We start from the raw sequence: 24,201 nt of genomic DNA on the forward strand, positions 1-24,201 counted from the left end.
ATATTTTTTTAAGTTGTTTGTCATAGTGTGTATTATGTGGTTGTATGTCTAGAGTTTGCACGCTACTCTATTGTTAAATCAGCACTGAGCCCGGTGCTAAAGTTCTTTCAAAGTAGTCAGACATGGTAATTCCAGATAAGCCTGTCTGAGGGTTGTTTGAAAGTCAATCAACCTGGGGCCCTCCCATGAAGCGGCAGCATACCTCCCTTTATACCTGAAGATCAGACTTTGATTGTCCATTGCAAGCCCTCAGGTCCTGTAATGGAGGTATGATACCTATGTGCCTTGTATTCATCTTGTGGGAAAGGCATGTACCTAGACCATCACAGGCTTAAAACCCCTGGATGTCGAGCTATGTACTACACGTCTGTCTGTAGCGCATGCCTGACAAGAGGCCACTCAAACCCCACAGGACAGGTTTTGATGCTCAACCTATGGCCTTTAGTCTCTGGTATGGGAAAAGGCAAGCAGTCATGCCACTCCTCCACACACAAAACAGGCCTCCTTGAGAGAAACCCCCTGCACTCACTAGTCTACAGCTGTCTTATCATGCAAATTTGTGATCCAACCTGGGTGAATGACTAACTGAACTATCTAGCAGATGGATACCTCTGAAGTTTCCCTCAGGATAGCTGGTACTGGGAAAAGAATGTGAAAAGACTGTTAAAACAAACGATTATTCATAATATGGCCCGTGCTTAGAAATTGAGATATAGCAGTAGCAGAGAGAGATGTACAAAGAGTTCTTTGGAAAAAATATATGTAGTACACATTGAAAAATCAGGTGGTAAAGTACCTGATAAAGAGTGAGTTACAGTATATTAGGCAAAATTCTAATGTGAACTACCAGATGTAACAAACATCGGTAAAGCAAACAGGTACGGTATTGGCTGGCTCCCTTTTGATTTGGGCAATGCTTGCTTGGCTATAGTTTGTGCAAAAGATTACTGTTGGGAAAGCTGCCAGGCCCTCATCAATCAAAAATGAAAAATAGTTTCAAAGCAAAACTATTGTTTTCAGCCTGAAGAACCACACATTGCTGTAGTTGTCCAAGGTATTGAATGGCATTACATTGAGAGTAAATGTGCACCTTGTGAAACAAGAGAAGTTAGTCAATCACAGTAAAGTTACTCAATGGGTGAAGTGACCTGCTCCACTGCCCCACGCTGTATGCAGTAGGGGGTAGAAGATAAAAGTAAAATCCAGTAATAGACCAATGGATGAAGAGGGCTGGCTAACGCCCAAATAAATAAGTGTATTATAAATTTTGTTTTAGTTAAATCAAAAGGTCTTGGCTAACGTCAGACTTAAAGGTGCAGTCACCCAACCTAAAGAGAACAATTAGGGGCATACTAGCAAATTTTTGTTTACATATAAGGTTGGCCAGTTCTGATAGGCTGGATGGCCTATCAGAGGTACTTCAAAAGCATATGCAAGGAAGATAGGACTCAAATGATATGACCGGACCGATGAAGCCTAAAAGCCAGACAGGCATCAGCTTACTGGAAACCAATGTGCCATTGCAAAAGGGAAGGTGGGAAACCTAAATAACGACAGCAGTCGAGATGGCTTAGGATCATCGAATGGACCCAGAGAGCACAGTAGGTTAAAAGACAGAAAAGGGCAGATTTTCCATAACATACGAATGCAGAAAAAGCAAATGGAATAGACCTTTTGTAGTTTTGAACTGAATGGGACGGAATGAGGGCGTGAGGGATGGCTGCCGCAAAGAATTTCTTTTGTATCTGTATAGTTTAAGAAAGCTCTGATTTATTTAAAAGCCAATTTTGCAAAGGTATTGTTTAAAAGTTTCAGTGTAAAGAAGACTGGCCATCAAGTCCAATGAGAATCTGTGTGTCGTCTATACAGTTTAGGATAAAAAAAACAAAAGAGCAGATAATATGGGCTAGCAGAAGCAGATAGTTGTTAAAGAGAGTGGGGTCAACATGGACGAAACTCCAAGAGCTAAAGGTTTGAAATCAGACCTTTAATGGACCAATTAACTGCTTGGGCACCATCTGGAATGTAGCAGTCAATCCATTCAAGCACTGGTCACTGACTTTCATCAGATGTAAATGTTGCAAAAGCAGATCATGGGAAACAGTGTGTTGAAGGATGCTGAGAGGTCGAGTAAGATCAGGGTGGTAATATTACTTGGATCTACTAGGCCTCTGTGATCGGCTAAGATGGAAAGAAGAGCAGAATTTGTGATGTGGAGAGGACAGAAACCAGATTGAATTGGGTCAAGGGCATTATTAATTTCTAGAAATGAGGATAGCTGAGTATTGCCTCTTATTTAAGTATTTGTGTGTGCAGGGGAAGAATAGAGTTTGGACTGAAATTGCTTAGAAATGAGAGATCATATTATATATTTTTTTATCAGCAGTGGTACCTATGAAGACACTCCGATGGAACCAAGGAGCAAGAGAAGAAAATTGCAAATATGTGTAAAAACAGGAGCAATTGCACAAGAGCCAAGAGAAGGAAATTGTTCAGAACATGGTTCCAAGGCAGAACCAAGTTAGATGGAAGTCTTCAGAGAGTTAGTCTTATCAGCCATGAGAGGGTTGGAAACTACAAGATGTGTAATATACAAATGATGGCCAGTCCATGGCAGAGGAACAGATAATTGACAAGAGATAGAGTCCATGAAATGAAGATTAAATATAAAATACGTTCTGCTGAATGGGTAGGATAAGTTACATAATGGAAATAACTGAGAGCAGACATATAGTCAATGAGCAGGGGAGTATCAGTTCATGATGGTAGGTCTGCCTCAACATTAGAAAATTAGCCTAGAATTCCTGAAATTCACAGCTGTCTAACTTAGAGCAGGAAGTTGAGATAGTGATCTCGTAATATGGCTGAAGTGAAAAACTAAAGATTTAGAAGAGAAAGCAGCATTGACTCTATAAACAAAACATCAGGCCCACCACCTCTATTATGTGGATGTGGAAGATGGATGATTTTGAACTCATCGGATGACAAGAGCCGAGTAAGGACTCAATGACAAAATGACAAAAAGGATATCAAAATTATGCTCTGATATCAGGTCAACAATGTGTAATTAATATATTATCCCCAGCCACACTTGCCTTGAACGGAATATGTTACTTACCCTGTAAGCATCTGTTCATTGCATGTAGTACTGTAGATGCATACTCTTGCCATGTAGTGCTGGGCCTGAATGTGTGCAAGTTGTTTCTTCAAAGAAGTCTTTTGAGTCACGAGGTAGAGTGACTCCTCCTCTGGGTGATAATGGGCACGGGTATTGGCTCTTTTGTTAAATTGTTTTCCCACAGATGGGTGAGAATGGAGTGTAGAAGTAAGTAGTAAGTAAAGAAATGTCGTACATATACAAAGAGAAAAGAAACTGCAACGGCCACAAGTGTCCGGGGAGGAGGGTGGGGCATGTGAATCTACAGGACTACATGCCATGAACAGATGCTTAAAGGGTAAGTAAAATATTCAGTTCGAGGCAAGTGCGGCTGTAGATACACATGCTTTGCATAGAATGTAAAGCAGTAATCCTCAGAAGTGGATGCTAACCTGTGGGCATTGCAGTTGCATGAAAACTTGTACAGCACTGCTTGACCCACATTAGCTTGTTGGCGTGCTAGTGAAAGTGTGTGGTGTAGACCACGTAGCTGCTTTACACATGGCAGATATTTGAATGTTTCCTAGGAAAGCCATAGATGTTCCTTTATTTTGGGCTCTAGGAGGGGTAGGTAGAATTATTTGGCTTCAGTATAACATGTTTGAATAAACTTAACTGACCATCTGGCAATACCCGATTTGGATCTAGGGTTTCCTTTGGTAAGAAAGCAACAAATAGTTGTTAAGTGTTTCTAAAAGTTTTAGCAATATCATTGTAGTAACTGAGGGCTCTTTTGATGTTTATTGTATGGAGAGCCCTCTCCTCAACTGAGTCTGGTTGAGGGAAAAAAACGGTAGCTGGATTAATTGAGGTGGAAATGACAGACGACCTTTGGAAGAAATTTAGGATTGGTGCGGAGGACCACCTGTCTCTGTTTAGCTAGAAGAACAGTTCATCTAAGGTTAATGCTTGGAGCTCCCTAACACGTCTGAGTGAGATAATATAGCCTTATAGCCCGCTGTAGAGGGCTATACCGGCTGGGCATTTAACAAGGGAGAGGGTCTTTATTAGCCGGTATAGCCTAGCTATGAAGGGCTATAAGGCTATTAGAACATTCTGCCACTAGAGGGCAGAATGTTCTAACAAAAAAAACAAAGACTTATGGAAGAGTGAGGGGATTGGAATCCCCTCAGGCTCCCTTAAGCCTTTGTTCACTGCCAGAGCTGTGAACAAAGAAACATTGGAATGTTGGAGCTCCAGGCTTATACCAGCCATTATAAGCCCAGAGCACTTCATTGTTTTCAATGGATCTCCCAACTTTCCAATGTTCTAAAAGCTATTAATAATGCCATCTTCAAAGACAGAAACTGAAGGGGGCTAGTATACACGGGTTTAAATAGAGGGCTGGTGGAACCGGAAGTGGAATTACTCTTTTAAGACCTTCCATGAAGACTTTAATTACTGGCATTTTGAATAAAGAAACGTGTTGCCTATTTTGAAGATAGTGTTTAGGACGTGGGGAACCCAATAAACCCTTGTAGGCTTGGGCAATGATTGGTTTAAGTAAAAAGTGACTACAAGGGATTTTGTTTCACAACTTGGTTTGAATGAACTTAAAGGAATTTGAATCAAAGGCTCATTAGATAATTGAGCCAAATGTATCCACAGGATTACTTGAAAATTAATTATATTATTTCTTAGGACAGAGTATAAATAATCTCTTTGATAATTCAGAACAGGAAAAGAGAGGCGAAAAAGCACACAGCAAAAGGAAGTTATGTTAAAAGTAAATTGTATTTGAATCAATCACAAAGAACAAATCATGGGGACAAATAATAGAACAAAACAAATAAAAGTCATGAAAAGCAGTGTTTTTAAAGATTCACTTAACAATTCATTACAATTCATCAGCTCCAAAAACAATTTTAAACGAAGAAAGCCAAACACAACATATGTATAAAGGTGTTCTTCAGTACATAAAAACTGGGGAGTTGATGACTTTGGTCGACGTTTCGGTCTTTTCTCGTTAGTTATGTAAGACCATCTTCAGGACTTAGTATTTCATCAAGCAAAGAAACCCCATTGAGGAAATTGGTGTCTGTAGCTGATCTTCCAAAATTGTGTTGGTTTAGTAAAGAAGAATCTGCCAAGGTTCACGCGACAAAAATAGATGTCTTTCTCCTGGTCTTTTTTATTTCCAGGTAAGTAATTGTATATATTTGGTTTTACAAAGTCGAGTCTCAAATCGATCGTCACGCACTTCCTCGATATATTTTGAAGATAGGCAGCTACTGCGGCGAGATGTAACCTTATGGAAGTGAACGCTAGCCCAGAGAGTTGTAAATGAAGCAAGTAACAGACAATTTTCTGCACTGGGCATTAAAAGGATCAATTTGTTTTGAGTGGCAATAACATACAAATCTTTTCTATTTAGCCGTGTAGCATGCTCAAGTGTAGGTCTACGGTCTTTTTTAAGAATGGTTACACATTCAGGTGGGAGATTGAGGTAACCGAACTCTATGACTTCAGGTGCCAGATCGCTAGGTTGAGAGACTTGGGATCTGGGTGCCTCATTTCTCCATGTATCTGAGTGAGAAGGCCTGGCTTCTTGAGGAGTTTCTCATGGGGAACCACTGGAGGTCCAGCACTATTGTGAACCAAGTCTGATGGGTCCATGTGGGAGCTACTAATATGAGTGTGGAGACGTTTGCTTGAGCTTTTGAACCATAATTGGAAGGAGAGTGAAAGGAGACAGGAGAAAAAGTATAGACAAATGTCCCTGACCAATTCATCCATAGTGCATTGCCGCTGGATTGTGGGTGTGGGAATCTGGGGGCCAAGTTTGGGCATTTGGCGTTGTCCACAGTTGTGAACAGATCTATAGAAGGCGACCCCATTTTGTGGACGTATGGGAGGAGGTCTTGGGGGTGGAGTACCCACTCGTGGACTTGTTGCCGCATCATGCTGAGGAGGTTGGCAAAAACGTATTCCGCTAACATATTAATGTTGCTATGGCGAGCCTATCGCCAAATGGTCTGAGATAGGTGATATAGATGTGGAGAACGTGTTCCCCCTTGTTTCTGAGGTAGTACATGGCTGTCATATTGTCTGTCCAGACTAAGACAACCTTACCGATCATGGGAGGTAGAAAGCCTTTCAATGCTAGGTGAACAGCTTGAAGCTCTAGTTAGTTGATGTGGAGACCCAACTATTTATTCTCCCATAGTCCCTGTACTGTGAGGTTCTGTAAAGCGTCCACCACATCCTGTTGGTAATGCATCCATTGTGACAGTGATGTGGCAAACCGGGTCAAGGAAAGGCCACCCCTGTAATAAGTTGTTGGTGTTCCACCACTGCAGTCTGTGATTAGTGTGGCTGCCTATAAACACTAGACCTTTCCAATGACCCTGTGACTGAGACCACTGTTGAGCTAAGCATTCCTGCAAGCGACACGCATGAGGTACTATGGCAATGTAGTAGGCCATCACGCCTAAGTGACACATGACTATCCTGACTGTAAGTTGATGATTTGGTTGAAACAGGGGTATTATTACCTTCAAAGACTGGATGCTTGCAGTACTGGGATAAGCTAGGCCTATTAGTGTGTTTATAATAGCCCCTAGATCAGGTTGAAGCTGGAGGGGTTGAAGGTGAGACTTGGTGGAATTGATGGTGAACCCTAAGCGATGGAGCAAATCTATTGTGACTGAAGTGTGGTATTGACACTGTTGGTGAGTGTTAGCTTTGATAAACCAATCATCCAGATATGGAATTACGTAGATCTTTTGTTTGCGTTGGTGAGCAGGCACCACAGCAAGGCCTTTGGTCAATACCCAGGTGCTGTGGTGCCCCCGAAACTGAAACTGGTAATTTTCGCCACCCACCACAAACCTCAGATAGCTGCGCTGTGCTGGATGTATTGGTATGTGAAAATAGGCATCCTTTAGGTCTAGTGTAGCCATAAGATCGCCTTCTTGGAGAAGTGGGATCCCATCTGGTAGGGTTACCATGTGGAAATGTTGTAAACGACCTTTGACAGCTGTAATGTGGTTGGGAGGTAGGAGAGGGAAGTCATTGTTTGGTGGTGGGTGTTGTTCTGCGTGGGGAATCACCCTTTCCTCTACCTTTTGAATTGATACCTCTGTAGAACCCTCGGAAATATCGAAAGGGGAGGTATGTTGCACTAGTACGAGGTTGAGGTGTCAGAAGAGGTTGCTTTAGAACTTCCACAGTAGCTGGAGCAGCACAAAGAGCCACAGGGAGCAGGTGTTGGGAGAGCCCCTATTGCTTTTGGTGTCTTTTTAGATTTTTTTCTAATGTTTTGTTCACCTGAGAACCAAACAGATGTTTCTTATCCAATTGCATGTTAAGCACATTTTGTTGAACGTCTGATTTGAGACTAAAAATGCGGAGCCATGCAAGCCTTCACAGCAGTATTAATACCCCTAGCTGAAGTGTCAGCTAAGTCCAAGGCACAGTGGATGGAGGGATAAAAGCTTGCCTTCAGCTACAAGTTCTTGGCCCGTTTTTTTTCTGTGCTCATCTGGAAGTTCTTGGAGCAGGTCTTCGATCTCGTCCCAGTGAGAAAGATCAAGATCTATGTGCCTTCTTGATCAAATTGAGCAAGAAGGCACATAGATTTGGTGATATAATAATGGTTGGCAGATTGTGCTGCAACCCTTTTACCCGCCACATCTACAAGTTTGCTATCCTTTTGGGGCAGCAGGACATCTCTGCTGCCTTGTGAGGTTGCTCGCTTGCGATGAGTGTGGAGGACCAGGGGATCTGGTGGAAGTTCGCCCCAAATGTAAATAGGATCAGATGGGTATGCCTTATATTTTTTGGCACCCCATGGTGTTAGAACCCTAGCCCTAATAGGGTCTTTAAAGATGTCTGTATGCATAACATGCCCTTTAGCATTTGGACATACTGTGGAGCCCTGTGAGTGGAGGAAAGGGTCTTGAAGAGAAAATCTTCTTCCAAGGGCTCTTTATGGAGTGCCACTTGAAGGGAAGAAGCAGCTCTCCCTATAAACTTCTGATAAGATGTTGAGTCATCAGGAGGGGAAGGTCGGGCAGGATAGAGATCTGGATACGTGTCCCCTAGTGAATCGATATTATAGGTATCCCAGGGGTCAATAAGTGGTGGTGTACCCTAGTGTCCTGTCCCTCACCATGCCCAGCTGTATCAGGCTGTGGATACCCCTGAGAAGAGATATCTAGTGGGTCACCTGTAGAATGTGGTGGAGAGGGTGAAACTGGTGGAGTTTGTGAGGGTGGTGGAAGAGGCAAAGAATTGGTGGTGCGCCGTATTTCTGCAGTGCTTTGCAGGAACTGGTATGTTCAGAGTCGCCGGTTTTTGGGTGCAGGAATTGGTGCTGAAGCTCTGGCAAGGATACGGCGGGTATGAGGCTGGATGTGAACCTGTTTCTGTCTGGCATTCAGTTGCTCTTGAAGTCTATGAAGTATTGGCTCCACTGGTCTCCCAGAATAAGGCTTCGCTGTTTGCTTCAAAGGTTTTGGGTCTGATGCAAGCTTCAGCAGCGAAGTTGCGCTCAGTGCCGAAGCGGTGGACGTCGACTGTGCTGGTCGGCTCAGCACCGAAAGTCGGGTAGGCACCGATTGGCATTTTGAACCCATAATTACTTGATGCCAAAGGTTTTGGCTTTGGTTGGTTTTTAGGCGCCGATCTGGAAGGCGGGGCATCTGAAACTGCTGCTCAGTGCCAACTATGGCTAGAAGGCAGTGATGGACCAAGGGGATCTGTATGGTGTTCCAGAGGAGCCAAGTGTCTTTTGGACTGCCACAGAATTGTGGAAGACGCAGGTCTTTCCCTTTACTCATACTCAGACGACACTCAAATCATCTTTTCCCTTTCCCCGGCTAAGACGTGTGCCCCGTCCGCTCTCAAACTAGGGCTTAGCCAAGTGGCAGAGTGGATGCAGACCAATCTCCTGAAATTAAATGGAGATAAGACGGAGGTGGTCATCCTAGGCAAACAAACACCTCTGGGGCCCTCAACACTGGCCACCTGAAATGGGCCCACTACCCCTGCCTGTCACGCAGATACGGAATCTCGGCTTCGTCTTGGATGATTCACTATCTATGCGGCACCAAGTAGTCAGAGTGGCAGCCAGCTGTTTTTCCATCCTAGGGTGGCTTCGCAAAATCCTCTGGATGCTCGCGGACTCGACAAGGCGCACGGTAGTCCAGGCTCTAGTCATCTCGCGCCTGGAATACGGTAACGTGCTATACCTTGGAGTCACTGTGGAGTCTCAGAGATAACTTCAGCTTGTTCAGAACGCGGCCGCTCGTCTACTCTGTAAAGTCCCTTGGAGATACCCATCTCCCCCCCATCTTAAAGATCTTCACTGGCTCTGCATCGAAAGCAGAATCAAATTTAAGGCACTTTGCTTTTTGTACAAGATCAAGCAGGGGTCAACCCCAGCTTACCTTCAGTCTCTCGTCCAACTCTACTCTCCTTCCCGACTTCTCAGATTCTCGTCCCAAGGGAATTTCCCGATTCCTCGTTTTAAACTGACAAGAATGGGCGGACGCTCTTTTCCTTGTCTTGCCCCCAAATTATGGAATTCTCTTCCAGCTTCACCACTGAAACTCGAACCTTCCTTGATGAAATTTCGAAAAAAACTTAAAACCTTACTCTTCCCTCAGTAATGACTGCCTGACCCTTATCACCTCTTCCTCTAGCTGGTGCCGGGAGACCCCATGTGGGTAGCTGTGCGCACTATAAGTTTAATTACAATACAATACAATACAGTGGGGAGGGGCAGAGGGTACCGTACCCACAGACTGCTGAGCAGGCGTTACTTCTTCCATCTCCAGGTTGACCTCAAGGTTGGATCGGAACTGCCCTCGATCAAAAAGGCCTGTTCCTCTGCAGCCAACCAGGGGTGCCTCCTTCACTAGGGCGGAGGAGTGTCATTCCACTGCTTTCTCGCAGTGTGAGAAAGCAGAAACATAAAATGTTAAGACTACCATTTTATGTTTCCGCTTCTCGCACTGCGAGAAAGCAGAATTGTTTGATTGTGGGCGGGGCTGCTCTATGAGCAGGACTCGACATGGGAGGAGTGGTGTACATGGTGAACATGACCGGTTTGGTTGGCCCTCTGAGGCCGCCCAAACCAGTCATGCGCACTCTGCAATGCAGCCAACATAGAGAAAATGGCGTCCTCATAGACGCGTGGCTGAGCAGCGTCCCCACCAATCACAACGCTGCCTTTGCAGTATTTTGATTGGCTGAGGGGAGGGAGACTGCCTGCTTCCTGTTCCGGCCGGAGTCTGGAGAGGAGAGCAGTAGCCGGAGCCGTGAAAACTCGGGACCCGGCCGGCAGACAGGTACTTTTTTTCTTTATTATTAAATTTACCTCCACCCCCTTCCCACACGCCCCCTGCCTTTCCCACGCGCTTAATGCCATCCGCGACTGCAGCCAACGGCTAAGGGTGTTTTTCTTCCTCCTTGATGTATTCCTGACCGAAGAGGTCTATAGGTACCTCTAATCTCCTCTGCGACATCTGGAGCCGACGTGCACAATAACTTTGAAAGGTCACATTTGGTAAGCAGAAGCAGGGTTGTGAGATGAATCAAATGCTGGGTTAAGAGGTCAGATGCTACCACACTCATCAGACCCCCCAAAAAAGGTGTTAGTTCATACAGCTAGCAGGACGGTGGTCATAAAAGTTGGAATCCACTAATGAGTGTGCAACAGCTCACTTGCCAAATCAACTAGCTCTGAAATTGGATTGCTCTGGAGCATCTGGCACATAACTGCCTCTCACTGAGAGCCAAAGGGGTTAAGCTGCGACAAACAGGAAAGCTATTGCGCTGAACATGGAAAGTGAGGCTGATAGGCCTGGTTGGAACTGCCGCAGGTGCAGTTCTTGGTAGTAGTACCAAATATTCAAAGAGGAACTTTGAATGCCCAATTGACAAAGGGTTCTCTAAGAACAGCAACTTAACATGGGCCAGTCAGTTCTAAGAAAAGAGCGAGCGCCATGGTTTGTCCTCAGCATGCTAGAATGGGTTCACCCCCAGAGGAGTCCAAGCCATGGACAGCACTTCAGCTCTGGAGGTGTCCTGTCAGCTCGCACTATTACTGCTGTATTAGGAAGCTAGGGGGAAAATTGTAGACTAACCAGAGGTAACATGGCTATTGCTGGTCATCTTCAAATTCTGGCTATAGCAGCTAAAGGATACTGGAGACATAAGCACAAAGTACCAAGAGGTGTGCAAAACTACCACCTTTATGAGGTTCTGCAGTTGCTGCAATGACGAAGGGTGAAAAAATATTTGTTAATCACTCTGCTACAAAGATTTAAGTGACCAGCAAAGTCGCATGATACAAAAGGAAAATGTTAAGTACCCGGTAAGCATCTGTTTGCAGCATGTAGTGTTATAGATTCACATGCTGTCCATACTCCTGCCATCCAGTGTTGAGCCCGGATGCATACAACTTGTTTTTCCTTCACAGAAGTCTTATAGAGCCACTGGACCTAGTGACTACGTCTACTGCTGTTAATGTGCATTGTCATCGACTCCATTGTTAGATTGCTTTTTCCTGCACAGAGGGTGAGACTGTAGATGGAGTATAGCAATATAGCAAGGATGACCCTGCAAAGTAATTAAAAGATAACGTTAGTAAGGAAAAAACTTCTGCAACAAACACAGGCGACCAGGGAGGAGGGTGGGCGCATGTGAATCCACAGTATTACATTCCACAAACAGATGCTTACAGGGTAAATACCATTTTCTGTTCGAGGCATGTGTAACTGTAGATACACAGTCTGTGCATAGACTGTAAAGCAGTCCTCTCAAAAGCGGTGGTGTAGCCTGGGGATGTTGCAGACAATAGGTGCATAGTAGGTCTGCACATGCTTGGGGAGCCAGCATGCAACACCTGCACTGGAAAATAGCACACCACGTATATGGTTTGGAGCAAAACACAAAAAGGGTGATGTGTCTGATGAAAGGGCTTCATTGGAAAGAATATGAGAGGCCACCTCGATGAGGCGTTTAGGATCTGGTTGTGAACCACTCTAACATGATGACCCTAAAAGAAATGTTCTTCTAAGTGAAGAGAGTGAGCCCCACTGGCTCACCTGGGGGAAGTTATGGCTATGAGGAAAGCCACCTTCGAAGAAAGAGATTGAAGTGAGCAAGAGTGAAGTAATTTGAAAGGAGGGTCCACAATCCTTATGAAAACTATGTTGAATATTCAAACAGGAGCGGGAGGCGTCTGAGGTGGGATGGTCCGCTCAAGGAGAAGTGTGGCTCACTGGTTAGAGCAGGCAGACCCTGAAGCAGAGGTCAGACCCGGGACCATGGTTCAATTCCCGACGCGGCAGGGTCTTGAGCTCAAATGTCCATGGACTCGATAATTCTCGCTTCGGTGCCTGACCTAATCATGGGTTCACACTCTGCAACTCTGGGCATTAAGCTTGCTTAATCTCCACAACGGCCCCCCCCCCCCCCGCGGCGGGATGCCTGGCTTTCACCTTGGGGATGCCCTTTAGGGGCTATCTCACAGGGAAAAGCCAGGACCGGTTCCCAAGGCAAGCGCGGAGATACCCCTTTGGGGGTCGATTCTGGCGCTATATAAGAAACATAATAATAATAATAATAATAATAACAAGGCCTTCTATGAAAACCGTGATGGCTAGAAGTGGGCGTAGGGTAGAATGTCGCCTATTCCGTTAAAAGGCAACACATCCATCAAATGTAACATAATTGAGGTGTAATTAAGACATGCTTTCAATAGGTGGAGAAAGTATCAGGCAGTGTCCTGAGCTTCCTTTGCGAAATGTACGCCATGTGTAGCACAACAGCATCACATGAACTGTTCCTAACTGATTGCGTAGCATGATCTATAGGTGGGTCTGTTTACATCCTTGAGAATAGCTATGCACTATTTTAGGAGGTTAAGGTATGCAAACTGTAAGACCCCTGGAACTGGACCAGGGTAAGCAGCCCGGAGGAGAAGTGTCATAGGGTGTTGGGGATTTGGGTGAAAAGGTCCCACCTGTTGGGGAACTTCTCATGAGAATCTGATGGAGAATACATGCAGAGTGCCAAACTTTGACTGGCGTACCTATGTTAGAGCCGATAGAAGGAAAGTGAGTGATAGTCACAACAGCTTTTGGGACATGAGCAGATGGAGTGAGAAAGGCCGAGAAAAACGTAAATAAATATTTCTGACCAATTCACTTACAGTACACTGCTTATGTATTGTGAGTGTAAATGCCATGTGGGGCAGCTTGGGTATGTTACATTATTAAATGCAGCTGACAACTACAGTGAGCGCATTATTCCTTCATGCTCTGCAGTTAAAAACAGAACAGTAGTGAAGTCTCTTCAGACTAAGACTACTTCATTGTGTATGATAAAAGACATCTCTGTTCGTGTGGGGGATCTGTGGGACAGATGCCCACATCTTGCAAATGGGGAAATGATTAAGGGACCCTTCCAAGCAAGTGAGAGAGGCAACCAAGGTGGGGGTCTGATGCGGAACCAAGTTGAGGGGAAAAAAAGGCTGTCCCTGCAATAGATAATTTGTGTTTGTCTACTACAGAGAAGGATGTTTAAAGCCCCAAATACCAACACCTGATTCTCTAGAAAACCCTCTGCATGAGACCTTTGTGCCCCTAAGCACCTCACAACAGGGGCCTGAGTAACCTGCCATGCGGCACTATATCGATGATGAGTGCCACCATGATAAGCAAGCATGACCATGTGCTGACTGTTATTACAAGGAGAAAAAGGATTTGGAAAAACTGGTCTGTGTGACTACCTATGGGGCGCACACGAACAAGTTTCGCCAAATCATCTTACGCAATTGGCATTTACTGGAGGGGATGGAATTCCCTTTGCAAAAACCCATTTTTGCAATGAGGAAAAATCCAAGCGTCGGACAACAAATCATCAGAGCCGATAGCTCTCTACACAAACCAAAGAGTGACCTCAGATCCAAATGGAATCTGAAACCTGTGACAGGCCACCATAAATGTGGTACTTGTTGGCCTGCTATAATGTTGTAGAGGGAGATGAATTCTGCCATAATGGCATCAAATGGAGACACAGTTTACATACAAACTGTAAGAGTAAAAACTCTTACCTCAAGTCCCCTGAGGTACGTTCCCCTACTTTTAAGTTGTACATAGGAGAAGGTATTAGTGGGCTGAGGAGAGCAATTTATAATGAGTGTCCACAATTATTTGTGTTTTCACTAATAGGTTGAGAAACAGGGGAAATAATTCATTTGGCCCTGAAGAGAGTTTGTGAAGATACCCTGCAAACTCGAAACGCGTAGGCGAACAGGATTACGTCCTAAGTTTGGAAATACGTTAAAATACTTGGGAATCTATAACCTTACAAACATTGTTTCCGAGAGGTTATTTTGTTTTCATGCAGATTCATTGAAAGGCTGCTCCTTGGGCAATAATTGCTTTATGGTTTGAAAAATGTTTGCTTAATTGCGTTTGTTGATGTTTTTGAAAAAACAATTTGACATCTTTCCCTCCCCACGTTCATGATATATGTTCACTTTGTTGTATACAAAAAACTTTTTATGCACTGTTTTCATATTGTTTATGTTTGTAAATTTATGATTTGTGTAGCTAAACTTGGTTGGTTACTACGTAAATGGCAGTGTGATTTCTCTGTACACACAAACATTTTTTCTACAAAATTTGAAAAATAAAAACGGCGCAAATAATCGCCTTGATAAACATATTAAGTTTTGTTTATCTGTTCACCCAAAACAGAATGGTGTAATATAATTTGAAGTGTGGGTTACCTTCTTTGTTGCAAAGTATATTGGGCCCTTACCCCACTTCTGTCCGCATGGGCCAAACTCCTTTTTGTTACATAGACTGTTATTACCTGGCATACTGGCTGATGGATGTTACACGTTTGAGAGTGCCAGCAGTATTGTAATTGCAAAATACTGGAGGAAGGTACTTGGCCACATTGGTCGGGAACCCTAGGCTTTGAGGGAGTGAACGGATAGTCAGGGTGTGCACTAGACACTGGTACTGCATGGCTCTCTTGATCAGCCAGCCATGGAGGTATCCAGGTATGGGAAGATGTGGATGTTCTACCTTGAGAGGTAAGTAGTCACCACAGCCATGCACTTGATAAACACCTTGGGGCAAGTGATTACGCTGAATAGTAAGAATTTGAACTAATATCGAAGTTTACTCACCACAGAACGCATGTGTTCTGATGCCCTTGGTCGTCGTCCAGGTAAGGGAAGACATGCGTACCATACCTTGAAAGACAAGCAGCCACCAGGGCTATGCACTTGATAAACACCTTGGAGACAGTGATTACGCTGAAGAGTACCAATTAGTACTAATATCAACGTTTATTCACCACAGATGCACCTTTTGGATGGGCATGTGAAGTTAGGCATTTCACAGGTCGAGGATAGTTATGAATTCACCTTACTGTAGAAGCAGCATGTCATCCTGGATTGCCACCATGTGAAAGAGCTTACAATAAGACAAATTTAATGCAGATTCTGAGGTCCAGGACTGGCCTGAGAGACCGGCGGTATAAGAAGGTGTAGGAACGTACTCCTATGTCTCGGTGTTTGAGGTGGACAGGATGTATGACTTTTGTAAGCAGTGCTTGCTTCTCCCCTTGTAGGAGAGGTCTTTGTCCTATTGACATGTGCTATTTGTGGGAGGGATCTATGGTGAGGTGTTTGGGAGTCTCAACTATGCCCTCCAAAACCCACTGTTGTGAGACAATCTCTGTCCCAAGGTGGGGAGAAAGAGATGGAACTGTTCAGCTACATGTGATGAAAGGAAAAAAAAGGTAGTGGAGGTCATTGTTTAGTAGGGCTGCAACCTACCCCTCTGTTTCGACCAATACTGGTTGTGTACCCGTCCCCTAACGAGCGAAGTGGTCGAATATTGTTACTACTGTTCAGGGGGGCAAGGGGGACGTGAGTGTCTTTGACGGAAAAGCTTTTGCTTTCTCATGAAGAGACACTCCAGGAAGGAATGGTTGACCTGAGAACGTTCGTGAGGCATCTCTAAATTTGGCCATGTCGCAATCCTTCTTAAATTGGCCTAGCATTTGTTCCATCTGAGGACAGAAAAGATGCACGCCATCAGAGGGTGAGTTAGCCAGATGTTGTTGAACCTCTGGTGTAAAACCAGAAACTCACAGCCGGGCGTGTCTGCAGATAAGTATGCCAGTATTGAATCTGTGAGCAGCCATTTCTGCTCTGTCTAGGGAGCGTTTAATGGTAAAATTGGAGATGGTATTCCCTTCAGTAACCAATGCCTGGCCTCTTCGTTTTTATTGGTCCAGGAGGGGTTCTAACAGCTCCTCAACCTCGTCCTACTGGGCACTGAAGCACCGGGAGAGCAATCCAATTGAATTAGCGATACGCCAGTGGCAGCAAATTGCGTTGTCACTCTTTTAGCTGCTGCGTCTATTTCCTGCCTCTCCCAGTCTTTTGAAGAGCAAGCCTGCACGGGTTCGTGCAGTGTTAACTACTAGGGAGTCTGGTGGCAATTGGCCTCTGATGTATGAACGAGCAGAGGGGGCAGCTTTTAACTTTTTGTCCACTCTGGATGTAATAACACAAGCCTTGGCGGGTCCTTAAAGATATCAGTGGCTGGTGTAAGCATACCTTAGAGCATCTGAAGGTATTGCGTAGACCTCTGCATGGGATAAGGTCTCTCTGAGAAAGTCAGCACCCTCTGGCACCTTATGCTTAGTGACCTTATGGTAAGTGTCAGTCCTCTGCAGCAACTGGTGGTTTGCAAGGGTATTATTGGGTGAACAGGGCCCAGCTGGATATAGATCCGAAGTGGTATAACCTGGTGGTCCACCGTATAATCCTCCAGTGTAAAACTACAGGGTTGATTCGCGCCTGATGGGTCATGGTGGTGGTAAGAAGACCTAAAACTATTCCCTCCACAGTCTAAAGAAGGTGGAACACTGAGGGGACATTGTGGATGGGGCCCTGTGAGAATGGAGGCGGATGGCATGTATGGGGGACAGTGCCCAGCAAGAAGACTGTGAGGAATAAGGTGGCAAGCTCAGGACATGGCGCTGAGGTGTCTTGGGCACGGGTCCAAAGGTGGATTGATGGCCTTCTCCTTAGTGGAACAGTCTTAGACAGAAAATGTCCATTCCAAGGCTGAGAGCGAGTTCAGTGGCTCCTGGAGTCGAGTTCCTGTTGAAGCCATTGAAGGCTAGGCAGATCTTGGTCATCAGAGATGAGAGAAGAGGCTGCACTGGGTGCCATTTATTTCGGTGCTGAGGAGGGTATGCTCAGCTTCAAAGGTTTCCATGCAGAGTCCAGCATCAAAAGGCATTTCGAAGGCTGTACTGAAGACCCTGGCGCAGTCGGCTGAAGCAATGTAGAGCTGTGCTGCGATGCAGAGACCGCCTTTGATGAGCTGGCCTAAGCTAAAAGGTGTTGCTTGGAGACGAGTGTGGCCACCGAAGTCTGTGCCAAGGAGCTTGCTGAAGTCGAAGTCATTGGGTGGGATTTGGAACCGTTCTTCTACACTTTGGGTGGCTTGGAGACGAGTGCCAGAGTTGACCGATGTGACTTACAGCCCTGCTTCAACACTAAGGATGATTCCTTTGACTCAGTCTCTGTATCTTGGTGCCGGTCGTGAGGCGGTAGCGGACCAGAGGCCTCATACTTGGCCTGTGAAACCGAAGCTCGACCCCCTTGAGCGCGAAACTCGGGTACTGAGTGTTGTAGAGGGATAGGAGTAGGGGTATTGGTACACCCTGTGGTCAATTTGTTGGAAGGGCGCTAAGCAGATGGAGACTCATTAACGTCTAAGTCCGATTTGAGTTCCAGCTTGTGGATCTAAACTGCTCCAGGTACCCTTAGTAGTTGCTTGGTGTTGGACATCTGTTCCCCGAACAGGTCTGGTGCGCCTTCCGAATGGAAGTGTGCTACAGCTGCTGATGGAAGACATTGATTTTGACGATATCGAAGGGTCTTCTTACCGTGGAAAGCAAAACATGCCGAGCACAAAAATGCTTGAAGGTCTGGGGACGGACAAAGTTTGCAAACCGAAAAAGGTCTGTCCTGGGGTACTTCGCTCGACACTTTAGGCAGAAGCGGAATGGAGCTCTGTCCGTTACTTGTCCCTCCTTCAAAGCTTAGGCAGTGGAAGGAGGCCCAGAGGGGCCCAGCCCCAGGCAGGGCCTTAGAAAAAGTGGACCGCGGACAGGCGCTGAAGCGCGAAGCCAATGAGAAGCGATGGTGAAATACAATGTTTCTTCGACCAACAGAGGAAGAGAGATCCGAACTGGCCAGGTATGATTGCAACATGACGCTCAATGGGAGCACGAAATAAACACATCTGAGCCCAATGGAGGAGAAAAAACAATTAACAACTAAGTCGACCCCCATGTGCGTTATCAGCAATAGGCAGAGTCACACTGTCCTGTGACTCGAAAAGATTTCTTTTCAGGAAAAACATATTTACAGCCATAAATGCCTCTGATGTGGTGTTTTCATTTCCAGTGTTTTGTGAGTCTCAAAGCTAGGATTTTGGGTATTATATCACTGAAGAGGAGGCCAGAATGATAGGTTCATTACTGCTCTGACACTGCTAAATACTTTCTTTAAAAAATCCACTGTACCACAAACTGGCATCTATACATGTACCTGCTGAATCTCTTTGTGTGTTGGTATTGCTCGTTCTGTGTACCCCTGATGCTTGAACCATGAACAGATTGTCTGCAGAGATCTGTAGGCACACCCCCAGCCATTGTCATCAATACGATCTTGCATGTAATGATGATATGTGTAGTTTCCTTGGACAACAAACATCTGTTCAAGATAAAAAATAAAGAAAATACATGATGTACCACATTAAAATTGTCTACAGCTGTTAATGTTATTATCAATATTTGAAACCAGAATCTACACTGAAAAGGAAAAAGAAACCATTAGTCATATGTATGTACCCAGTGTACTTTATGGCTCCAATCAGCTCTGGGTATGACCTCGAACAGTTACAAACTCTGTCTCACGACCACACCTATCCGTAAATATAAATTTTTGGACAGGCACACAACACTCACAACGAAAAAAGCAGGATTGCAGCAAAAAACACTACATCCAGATGACATGTAAAGTGACAGTTGGCTAAATAGCAAGAGATACCATTCAACAAGGCCAGAAACAGTATATGCATTAATGAAATGAACATGGATATCAACAGTGACCGACATTTACAGATCCTGCTTTCAAGGGCTGGCTAGTGTTAGTCAACAAGGAATACCATTCTCTGTCAATTAATTGCAATGTTGTTTTAAACTTTTTTCGAACGATGGGTGGATTGCAATTAAGGGTTTGTGACTTACAAAAATGTATCCACTTTGTGTAGCATCATGTAAGTGCTTTTGCGACACCCTGGTAAATGGGATTTTCTGTAAAGCAATTTAACCATTACAATATACTGCACCTCTTGAGGGCCATGTGCATAACTGTCTAAACTAATGCAACATTGTTAATGCCCAAACTGAGATCAGGAGATTTAGTTATTGATAATGCCACCCATTTCCTCACCCAAGATAAATAAACACATATTTAGGAATTCTTTTGATTTTTTCAAGTACTGTCATACTCCTCTTTCTTTTGTTGATTACTAGAACACATCGTTCAATTCAAGTTGACTTTATGCCTAAAAAAATAATTTCCATTTTTTTTCTTCTTTGAAATGTCTTTTAGAATGCACAAAAATACATACTGTTGGAGATGTGGTGTGCTGCAGCTGGCTCCATTCTTTTGATCCCACCCAGTGCCATGCTCTAAGCGAGGCTTGGAGACTGCATCATCTCACCATCGCATTCTGCAATGGGCATGAGCATGGCACTGTGCACCAGCAGCTGAACCCCTAGGTGTGCCATCATGGACTTGATGTTGAAGACCCTGTTAATAAGTTATTCCCTCCTGTGGTGAGCTATGGAGATCTGCTCTGTCCTGTTGAGGCAGTGTTGGCAAAAGAGTGAGGTTGTAGCCTGGCATCTACTCAAGCGGAAGTCGCTCAAAACTTGTCTGGATGGCTGCACCAGGGTATCAGAGATGATGCACCTGAGGCCAGAATGTGTGAAGGACTGATATACCTGAATAACAGAGTTAAAATACACAATCAGAGTTTTATCCTTGTGCCCGTCCCAGTATGCTGCCCCCTGCCCTGACGAAGGTGCGGCCTAACTGGCCTGTCACCGAAACGCGCGTCGGCGTATGTCTCCAGGAATACGGTTATTGTCCTTAATACATCAGGACCCGTAGCTAAAACCATCTACCTGGATTAACACCCCGATATATACAACACATTAACCACCTATGTGCTGTACTAGCAAGGAGTAGAAGAATGAATGATAGAATGAATGGTGTATGGTATTAGATGAGAAAGAGTGAGTAGAGATTGAAGTGAATGATACTGTGTGTGTAGAGATTGGCCGTTACTGGGTAGGACGAACTTTCTTGATGTTATTGTCTTTATATCTATGTTTGTCTTATTTATGACTTATATGTACTAATGATATACCCAAAAAATATATTTCTATATAATTTAAAAAAAATCTTTTAATATCCTTGTTATCAGAAAACAATAAAAAATATATATTTTCTAACATGAACTGTTTAGTCTATTTGATTTGACCATGTGATTGTGATGTCTAGTGTCAACCCCTAGGTTAATCACCCCTTCATATATATCTGTTGGACCCCTTAGCTAGGGCCTGTATATCCTGAGGCAGGGTACTCTCCTTTTCTATTTAAAATGTGTGAAGGAGTGCCCCTGGAGGCACAAAATACTCTTTCCAGGAGTACTTCAAATACTGAGGGGTGGAGCATAATCTATTTATCGTAACACTGAGGGATCACTTCTAACAGATCACTTTTAACTATTTTCCTTTCCATTGTCATCATCTGCCTCCCTGATTGATGCTAGGAACTAACAGACGGCCGACATAGGAGTGCACTAGCATAGACCTGATAATGCGGGCACTGATGGCTCTGACGTCGCCCGCACTGGGTGGCTGAATGTATCTGGCGGTGACTGAGAGGGGGGGGTGCGGGGGGGGGGGGGGAGTTTGGTGTGTATAAAAAGCAGATACTAAATTATGTTGTTGACCAGATATCCCTCTGAGGTGCACATGGTGACCTTTTGTTGGAACCTGTTGGTACGCCGTTCGGCATCCGGGATGTGGGCTGAATGGCTGTGTACAACGTTATTAACGCAAAGAGCCTTGAAATGTTACGGGTATAACGGTTGACCTACCTCGATGTTTTCATCTGCCTCCCTGAGGACCATAACAGCAATGCTTCTCAGCTACAGTGACAGAGATTACATTATTCGGGCAGTGATAAGCGTGGGTCCAGTTTGATTTGAGAACGCCAAGATATTAATAATCTAGATTATACTTAGCCTGTTAAGAAAGTCAGAGAGAACTTTGATACAGGAAAAAATAAAGATGCAAAAACTTTGGCATGAAATAAATGCTTCTGTTACCTGCTCGCTGTGGGAGACAAAGTACGGCACTTTCCAGATCCGGAGGCAGCATGTACGTTGCGGGTGGAGCAGGGAGGGGAATTGGGTTGATGGTTGAGAAGACTGGAGGTGTTTTGTAGGTTGGGGTGGAGAAGCTGCACTGGATTGTGAACTTAGGCCATAAGAGTCAGATAACCCAAGGAAACGGAGGTCCAAACTCTTGGAATGGAAAAAGTGAATCTACATTGATCGGACTATGAAGTGTCTGTGGACTGCCAGATTCCCGGAAACAGGCTCTCGCACTGCCTCACGACTCATGGGAACAGTCCAGCCCGAACTGCCAAGCCATGTCTTCCCTGGACCGGAAACAAGCACCCTGGGACCAGTTTCTGGCTAACGCCCTCATCAGCCAAGCTAGCTTGAATCCAGTGGCAAAATGAGCAAGGGAGCCACGTCTGGTGTCTCTCATTCTACACTACAATAATTTATGCGGCTTCAGCTAAGGAGTGTTAGGAGTCAGACAAATTTGTCTGATATAAATATACATATATAAATACATATGTTATATAAACATACATATGCGTACATATGGCAGACTGGGCAGAGCACTACGGCCGTTAAAAACAAAGTTCACCTTTTGGGCAACACTGCCATTGTAGGTCAAGGGTTGGATAGCATTGTTTAAGACGATGGTGCTCCTGTGCCTCATCTATTTTATTTTTAATCTTCCCTCATCACTTCCCCATTCCTTTTTTTAGATCAAGATACAGCACCAGGCGAGTTTATTTCGCACAGAGATCGCAGACGAGAGGCGTAGACTACTATTAAACACACAACTGAGGATAGCAGCTTGGGACTTCCGGATTTTGAACAATACCGCTTCAGTGGTCAGCTAGCTGGCTAGCAGGCCTTTACGAGAAGGGCCTGCCCAAGGGGGACCAACACCAGGGTCAGTTCTACTCCATAATTCTTTCCTTTACATTTTTCCTTAAATTTTCCCTAGCTAGTGCTCCCCCGCTGTTTTCCACTGTGCCACACTGCCTTTGATGCTCGTACGCACTTCACAAACATAGACTCCCTCTATGCTCCAGAGATACCCCTAAATGGGATTGGTGGCCCTCAAGGATACCATTCCCCAAACCCACCTGGAGTTTTGGGCTGAATGGGTAATCGCTCCTATTTCTAATCTATTTTTAGTAAACTGTTGACATTCAATACATTCAGGACAGAATGTTCGATTCCTCCCAGACACTTACATATGCCCACATTAAGCAATCACTGAGGGCTATGTTTCTGGTTTGAGAATCAGAACCCGCTGTCAATACAGAAATCCTATGCTTTTTCAGGTCAGAAATTCCCTTCGAGGGAAATAGGAAAGAGATATAGGTCACCCATTGCACAATTTGGATTGGCATCATATTCTGTCATACCCACATAAGGTGGCTCGCAATTTGCACTTTAAGTATATTCAGTTTAACAACCTAAACAGGGCATACCTTACTCCACATCACATCTCCAAGATTTACCAAGGGCATCTTTCCTTTGTCTTCGGTGCAGATTCCTGGACATGGCTCTGCTTCATGTCTTGTGGACGTGCGGAGCGTTGACCCGCTATTGGACTGGGATCATTGATCAATTTTACCAAACTACAGGGCGTAGATTCCACAATTCCCTGAAGGAACTGGTATTGGGCCTCTTCTCTCTTCAAAATTTGAAAAAAGCTTTGGTGAAATTCTTAGATATGGCCCTACTATTATCAAAGGAGCATTGCGCTATATAAAACTTTATAAATAAAAAAATAATGAAATTATGATGAGATGGAAGTACACTGCCCCACCGACTGTACAATCTTTTTTTTAGGTCTCGGCCCTGACGAAAGCAGCGCATGCGCTGCTCTCGTCATACGAGGGCTTCTTGGAATCAATACGATTCCAGAAGCTCACTTTCTGCTCCGCCTGTGTTTTGCATTGGTGCACGTCATTTTGCGTCACCAATTATGCAAAACCGGGTGTTCTGATTGTCCAGGAGGGTTTTTAGTCCTTCCTGGTTACCACCTTGTCTCCATTTGGCCCCGCCCACCGGGATTGCATCTTTTACTGGCGGCGGGACACAGTGGCTACTAATTAGCCGCTACACACTTTTTTTGTTATCATTAGGCTTTGCCAAATGCAGACGCATGTTTATTTTTGCATAGCGCTTTCGCTTGAAGTGAAAGCGCTATGCAATTATAAACAAGCGGCTGCCTTTGCCAAAGCTGAGAGCTTGTTTTTCTCTCTGTCTCCACTGACGCGCCACCTTTCACTCTGTCTCTTTCATCCATCTCTGTTTCTTGTCCCCACCCCTTTTTCCCGCTCACAAACTGCCCCTCCTGTCTTTCACTAGTTCCTCTACTTCTTTGTCTGTAAATATCTCTACCCACCTCACAGTTACCTCTCACTGTCTTCCCCTCTGCGTCCTCCTCGTCCCTACATCTTCCAACCACCATCTCTTTACGTCTCTCCACCCTACCCCGTTCTCATCTCTCTGTCACCCTCTCCCCTCCCTCGCCCTCTCTTACACAGTCACCGCATGCCTGTGTGTCTCGCTCTGTCTCACCCA

General features: G+C 44.7%; 1 protein-coding gene across 1 annotated transcript in view; it reads right to left on the minus strand.

Moving 5' to 3' along the window:
- Window positions 1–24,201, minus strand: part of UFSP2 (UFM1 specific peptidase 2) — a 218,585-nt gene that overhangs the window by 87,451 nt on the left and 106,933 nt on the right. The window contains exon 8 of the mRNA XM_086962505.1: window positions 18,768–18,932. Within this exon, the coding sequence (XP_086818631.1) occupies window positions 18,768–18,932 (165 nt within the window). The remainder of the gene's footprint in view (window positions 1–18,767; window positions 18,933–24,201) is intronic.

The sequence above is a fragment of the Lissotriton vulgaris genome, chromosome 3_1 (genome assembly GCF_964263255.1).
Source record: "Lissotriton vulgaris chromosome 3_1, aLisVul1.2, whole genome shotgun sequence".
NCBI classification, from domain to species: domain Eukaryota; kingdom Metazoa; phylum Chordata; class Amphibia; order Caudata; family Salamandridae; genus Lissotriton; species Lissotriton vulgaris.